General features: G+C 37.3%; 2 protein-coding genes across 2 annotated transcripts in view; both read left to right on the top strand.

The window, feature by feature from the left end:
* LOC149104143 (uncharacterized) overlaps nt 1-3958 on the top strand; it is an 8152-nt gene extending 4194 nt beyond the window's left edge. Inside the window, exons 7-10 of the mRNA XM_089272464.1 lie at nt 847-900; nt 1978-2013; nt 3243-3319; nt 3829-3958. Of these exons, the coding sequence (XP_089128590.1) occupies nt 847-900; nt 1978-2013; nt 3243-3301 (149 nt within the window). The 3' untranslated portion in view covers nt 3302-3319; nt 3829-3958. The remainder of the gene's footprint in view (nt 1-846; nt 901-1977; nt 2014-3242; nt 3320-3828) is intronic.
* A 2111-nt stretch (nt 3959-6069) lies between these two features.
* Nucleotides 6070-7500, top strand: part of LOC149104142 (uncharacterized) — a 9235-nt gene continuing 7804 nt past the window's right edge. Inside the window, exon 1 of the mRNA XM_089272891.1 lies at nt 6070-6474. The gene's annotated coding sequence lies outside the window, so the exon portion shown is untranslated. The remainder of the gene's footprint in view (nt 6475-7500) is intronic.

The following is a 7500-nucleotide window of genomic DNA, read 5'->3' as shown; positions in this document are numbered from 1 at the left end:
ATCTAGACAATTACGAATTTCGGTGATAAAATATAAATTCATTTTTGACTAAGCGTCGTCCTCGGCGTCGAGGTCGCTGTTGTTTGACGTTCGCGCGAAAATGCTCTACTCAATAGACTTTCTTCAAACTTCTACTGCAGAGAGATAATGAATTACTTGTTTCAGGAAAGAAAAAATTGTTTCAGAAATAAGGCGTGTGGAAAACTAGTCTGATTTTGAAAAATTGGCGCACGTAAATCAGCATGGTCTCCAGGGTTTTAGCTTAAAATATCAAAGATGAATCAACGCAGACAAACTAGTATCCTAGTAATATTTTGCAATATTTTGCATAAGTACGTTAATAATTCCAAGTGTTGGAAACGTTTTCACAATATTACCTTAACCCTTCAAGAGGCATTTGAAACCGCCGCACGGATAAAAGAAAAGCTTGAAAAAGCGGAATTCGATGGTGCATTTTGCAAAAAATTCAAACTTCTAATCCATAGATTTTCTTCATTTTTTCGCTAAACGTAGAAAATCGGTGGAAAAAATGATCCATCAAAAGAAAAATAGGGGTCACCGAACGTCTAAGATCGTTAAATCCAGGCAAAGCTATAGCTATGGCCATCTGCCCTACCATTGTTCATTTCATTACTTAGCGCGCGCATCGATGCATGACGTGGCGTGGGAATTTGCGCGCGCAGTTAATCAGGATGCGCAGAAACAATTAGCGCGAGCGTCCTTAAGTTCCCTGTGGAAGACGCAATGTTGGATAAAAGTGTTTGCACTGTATTCAAGTCAGCCTGGAATTACCAGGGTTAAGACGGAAAACGAAGATATCAGCTAATATATACAATTTGCTTTTAGTACTACCATGCCAGTACCACTCGAAAGGAATTGCCGCAGAATCTGGTCTAGGAGGTATGGTACTGAATAGCTTGTGTATTGTATTCCAGCTTCATAATTGGTTGATACGCATGCTCAGACAGCGTCCCTCTTCTCTCTGAAGTGCAGATGGAAAGGTTTTTGGGCGACCTTCACAATTTACAAGGTTCTTTCATTTGGCCAAACGAAATAATCGATAAAGAACACAAACAATGCCCCGAGCCCCACGAACAAGAGAGGTACAGGTTAACAAGCACCAATCAAAATAGGTCGAGGTTTTAAAGTGGTGCAGATTAAATGGGACTAAAACGGTATTTCTCCCAGGAACACAAGATAAGTGCCAACAAACCTGCTGATATGTGAAAGTTTTATGTAATGATTTACAATACCTGATACATACTAGTTATGCAAAGCTCTCTCGTGGTATACCATGGAATATTACACCAGTCACTTGAATTTTCTAGTTATGCACACGAGCCTTTAGGCGAGTGTGTATACCAAGAAAATACAAGTGACAAGTGAGATATCCCATCGTATACCACGAGAGAGCGCTGCACAACTATTTTATACCATGCCATAGAAAATACAGTGGCCAACACAATCAATGCGATATTCACTCGGCGGCTGGGTGTAATACCGTCGAATATACAACGGCTCTCCTGTATTGTGATTGATTGTATTTTCTATGGTATGGTATAAAAAAAAAATACAATACACAGAAAATAAAATACAATACAATTCTTTACACTGACAATAAAATATAATCAATTTATTAATGTTAATACATGACACAAGGCTGCCCTCATTTTTGAGCCAGAGAGTCATGGAAGAAGCGCTTGACAATAAACGAAAAATTGAAAAAAAAAAAAAAACTAAAAATAAATGTTATTATAATTGAATATATAGAATATAGTAAAAATATTGAAATATGAGCATCAGTAAAAAATACAACAAAATGAATCATCACTAAACGGAACTAAGCAGCATAGTGGAATATTTGAACGACAAATTATTGTGGTGTTACAAGTTAATGTTACTTATTTGAGGGGAGGGGGATTAAGTTCGCTAACTGCTGTGTTTGTCTTCCTTTTTGTGGCAATCGTGAATGATTAGGTTCGACTGGCATCACTGTGGACCCCTCATTGCCCAGTAAGTACAGTATAATTACATTAACTAACAAATTAAATAAATTAAATCTCTTCCTGCTTGAACTCGTGGGGCAAAGATCACTTCTTATACGTACACAGATATACAAACAGGTAGATGGAAATTGAAGCTCATTTGCGTCGGCCATAGGATTCAGGGCCTTAGCTAGTACAGCAAGAACCCGCGTGTAAGAACCTAGTGGTTTAAGAACCTGCTGGCAGAAGTTTGCCATTTTAATACCCAAACATATAAGAACCTGTTTAGCCAAGCAAGATCAAGCAGCTAAATTATGATAAACATTTTAACCAGAGGTCAAAGAGTGTGACATTGAGATTATAATAACTATATATTACAAGAAAATACATTGTACAGTTGTGAGTAAATACTGTATATTTAAGGACCAAACCCAAGCTTATTTATTTTTCTGGCAATCAACAACTATATCTCCTTCATGATTAAGAACCTACTTAGCCTAAATTGCCAATGACGACCCCAAACTAAAAAAAACCATTTTGCCAGACCTTAAAAAAAAATGTAGGTTCTTACAAGTGGGTTTTTACTGTAATAGGAAAACCCAGACACATCCCCATTTCTGGAACCTACCGTTTCCCAAACATCCTAATAACTCGGCGAACCATGCAAATCTCGTTTTCTTTGCAAGAACGAGTTCAATAAAGATTGTTGCTCCTGTTGTTATTTCTTCCCTTGGGTTTATGTTGTTTCATTGTAATTAATTTTACCACTGATACCTCAAATTCCAAATTTCTCTTACAATTGTGGTTTGAGAAATTGGGTATCGCTGCAAGTTTGAAACCGGCCTAATTTAGTCCGCGTCCACACTACGCCGGAGGAATTTGAAAACGAAGGTTTCACTCTCAAACCGCATCAAATGTTTTCCGTCCACACTACGCCGGAGAACGTAACAATCATCGGTCATTTTGGATTTTTGCTTGAGTAAAACTCGGGCAGGCAGTTATTACGATTATCATTCGAAAAGCTTCGTTTTCAAAATGCTGTCTGTCCTCACTAAAACGCAAAGCCGGCGTTTTCAAATTTCCTCCGGTTTGAAGAGCGTTTTCGAAAAGGATTGGTGTGGACCGTAGGCCTACACTGAGAAATAAATCTCCGTTTTCAAATTTTCCCGGCGTAGTGTGGATGGAGCCTTATATTAATAGCTTTGCACAAAAATCTGGCTCTTTTTAAGTAGTTTTGCTATCTGTGATTTATTTTAGTCCTTGACATGGCGCATCCAGATGGCGTGACGGATGATAGATTCATTACTCATTTCTAAGTTAATTGAATTGGTCAGGTAGGATGACTCTTTGCACTGAAACCGTTTGTAGAATAACAATTAATCAAACAATCAATCAATCCATTATTGAACGTGGTCAGCACCCTTAGCTAGAAGTTAGTTTCCATTTATGCCACAAAATAACTAAACAGTACTAGAAAAATAACAACTTCAGTGGAAGTATATAAATTTATGTAAAAATGATCAAGAATCAAGATAGCGATGGCCACAATATCTAGTTTAACAAAGTCTGAAATGAAAAAAAATATATATAAAAGTATTAGAAATCATCTAAAAAAATTGGCCCACATCTCTTGCAAAGTCTTATAGAACTTGAAGAGATCTTTCCTTTCCTCGTTCAGCGCACTCTTATCCGAGAGAGGGTAAGGGTAGGGAAAAGTGGGGTACTTGACTCGGCGAAGCTAAAGTTCAGGACTAAACATTATATTTGGAATTATCAGTTCGGGTGCTATGAAAGTTTCTTTTAAAGCTTAGTGATTAATTGACTGATTATTTCTTTTTGACAGACAAAACCGCAGAAAATGGGAAACGTCAACCCGGACAAGCGACTTGTCTTTTAGCGGTAGTTAGTAGAAGCTTTTAATAGAGAAGCTCAGCAGTGATGTGAGAAAACAAAATAAAATTAAGGTTAAAGAACTTTACCTTCTTCAATTTTCATGTTCTTTGAATTTATGAAGGCATATACGTTCCTCTGCCAGGGATGCATTAGATACAAGACTACAAACATTCTGCCACTTCTTGCTTCAGTCCTTTATCTTGTGCAATCAGAGTTTCAGATACGTCTGAACAGAATCCAGCTCACTCCTAGCCAAGAAATAGCCGTATTTAAACGAAGTGGCCGAGGCAACCCACTAAATTGTTTTGCGTCTATAACCCGAGGTGACGTTTTCCTTGCAATGGTCTGCGATGTTTGGCAATAGAACATGGTTTCACTGGCACCCAAGCATAAGCAACCAGGGTACGCAGAATGCCTGTTGTAAGGACACTTTCCTTACAAAGGCGCTAATTATCAACTCCATACTACGTCCAGGTATATTCCTTATGCTTATCGCTGCGTATGCATCAATGCAAACCAGCCTTTCAAGTTTTCACACAGGATATGCAGTCCACATCACCGGCGTTCACTTTTTTCTCCTTATCAGTCCGGCGCAATGTCAGTTTACACGCAAAGAATCCCGGGAAGGACTCCCTTACAAAAAATACGGGGTTGGTACCTTATATGGGGGTCAAAAGAGCGTTTTTGGCATCTCTTAGGGTGACCTACCTCAAAAGGTGCACAGCGGGAGCTTTCGCGGTACCTTTTACGGTATGGAGCCAAAAAAAAATAATATGACAGGAGATATTTGACTATCAACTTTATGAGTAGAGGGTAATTGAAGGAATCGTCTTTATCACTATTCATCATTATGACTGTGTTGTTTTAGAATTGGTACCTCTGAGAAGTGAAAAAATATTCAAACCACGCCTACAAAACAGGATCTTGGTACGCCTTAGGGGTTCATCCCCTTCTCTTTTATATATGAGTTCCACCCCCCCCCCCCGGACTAAGAAAGTGCGAGGCAAATATAGTGGCACATAACAACATGACGGTTGCCAATTGTTTGCGAATGGATCCTGCCTGAAATGTGGATTTGCCCTCTTCTAAGTCTCAAACCCAGGGTTCGAGTATCACACCTGATACAGTAGAAAAGGGTTTTACTGACTCTTTATTTCTTGCCTCTTCTGCGTATATCGACGCTCACTCGATCCGTTCTCGTCACATAGATATCGTATGAGTTTTAATAAGGAGATATCGTTTCGTCAGTACCTTAGAAGTCGTCATGTAAAAATTAAACTAATAGCCTCGCAGAATCTCGTGGCTATTTAAAAACGTCCCTGCCTAAGTTTTTTTTATTGAATTTATTCTAAGTTGGCGTTTCCTTTGCCAATTATTTACAGAGGGGCAAACGTATCAACGAGGTACATGTGAAAGTTGAACCAATTTGTCAAAATAAGTTCCTTGCGACAAATCTGTCTGTTGGAAAGAAAGAAATTTTTCCCAGCGGCATTTTCAAGTAAGGCAAAACCGCTCCCGTTTGCCAATGACTTCTCCCGCTTCTCAACTACCTATATCATATCCTTTTTATGCACCCGACAAAATAACAAGCCGTTCACATGACAAAATATTTTAAATATAATGATATCCTTTGTATTGCTCAATACTGGTTGAGGTAAAGTTATAATTATTGGAATCTTTTTCAGACCATGTCCAGCAAAGCGTTGCTACAACTATAGTTTTCCATCTTTTAAAATTTTATTTTATTATTTATATTTATTTATTATTTTATTGTTATTTTTAATATTACGAGCTCATTTTCTGCGTTATTGCAGTTATGGAAAGGTGCGTATTATCAACCCCCCCGTCTAGTCTCGTCCTCATCCCCTGAGAAAAACAGTATAGTTTCGGGCCTGCCAACGTAACGCTTTCGGTATAATTGCCACAGGGTGATAATTTTTTTCTTCAGGGAGATAATGTTAATTTAAACTTAACAAGATATTTCCCACACAGAGAGATTTTAATATAATTATGGGGTTTAAAATATTTATTTAGCGAAACGCAACCGTTCCCGATGCCTTTTTCACTAAAAAATAATAATTACTAATGTTATTTTTTTTATTTCTGTGATTGTTCACTTCGTGAGATGTAATCTTTTTTTCTAAACTCTTATTATTGATACTTACAAAAATAAAAGCTTTCTCTTTTTAATTGAATTATTCGTGCTAAAGATTTTCAAAGATTTTATCCCACATGTTGAACCTCCTCAGAGATGAAAAGCATTCAATAGAAATTGAATGACACAATATGATACTATGATTGTATCAAACTTCGAAATAAAGACTTAAAAAAAAAAACTATTATCTAAAAACTGAATTGAAATATTTAGAATAAAGGCCTTCTGGTTTTGATTGTTTAATTTTCCCTCCCAGAATTATTGTCACATAGGAAATAATTGTTATTAAGCTCTGGACCTCTTGCCGAAATCATAGCATAGCTGAAGATTACATGTAAGAGATTCAGAAATCCGGCCCGTCAATTGACAAAAATCTTCACATCAATTGCGACGCTGAAGTTTATATTTACAATCGACAACTTCCTCTCGTCTGCTTCATAGGTTGGTACTATTCCCTAAATGTTAAACAGAAACTAAAATTTAAAACTCGATCATAGAATGAAAGTAACAGTACTAAAATTTAAATTCCTTCAGCGAAAAATAACTTGCAATTAATACGTCTAGGGAGATTAACTAGTTCTTGACTTTTACCTGGGCGAGGAATAGTACATTTTGAATATATATTTCAGGTCGACACTTTCTTTCAAGCATTTCCAAAGTACCCCAGCCCTTATGAAAAGTATTAGGTGAAAACAAAAGGTTTTTGGGAGAAAAATCACCTATCAAAAAATTCCCTCCACTGTTTTGCGCGTCGTCTCATTGATGTTAGAATGTACATTTGAGGTTGTTCGGACAATTCCTCCGGCCAAGTTTGAGAGTCTATCCCAGCAATTTCAATTTCTGTAGGAAGCAAAGGAGAAACAATTTAATCTGAAATAGCAATAGCAAAATGTTATTTACTGCTCTGAAACAACTTAAATTAATTATTTAGATCGTATGAAGCCAGATTTCTTCCTCAGTTCTGCTGGGACCGCACGGTCTATACAATCTGACTAAAACGCACGGTGCGTGTTGTAAACTAGGAGTCAAAGTCTAGCCCCGACTTCCAGAACATCTGATGCGTTTTTTTCCTTTAGAATATATCCACCGTTGACTTTATGAAAAAGCTATATAGCTATTGGTCGAAACACTCGTCACTGAAAAAGTTGTATTCAGCAAATTTAAACACTTATTTTGGCACTCATTTGGCGGCAAATTGTTGCACCCGAGTGGACTAACGTAATGCTAAGGACATGCAGCACGTAAAATTAAAATCAGTTCAGGATCAAAACGAGTACCTGGTAATGCAAAAAGGGACAGTTTGGCTTCGAGACATTTTTAAATGCCTTTGTTTTCCTAATAGCTGAAAAAATATCAAACAAGTTGACACTATCGATAAGATTAATCGTGTCACTACGATCACTTTTGTCGGCTAATGACAGTCAAAAACTACATCTGAATTTGATTTGCCCTATGTAAAACTAGTCA

Source organism: Orbicella faveolata, unplaced genomic scaffold, assembly GCF_042242905.1.
Source record: "Orbicella faveolata isolate gen_17 unplaced genomic scaffold, um_ofav_v1 contig_35, whole genome shotgun sequence".
NCBI classification, from domain to species: Eukaryota; Metazoa; Cnidaria; class Anthozoa; order Scleractinia; family Merulinidae; genus Orbicella; species Orbicella faveolata.
Note: the sequence above shows the minus strand (reverse complement) of the source record. Positions and strands in the feature narration are given on the sequence as shown.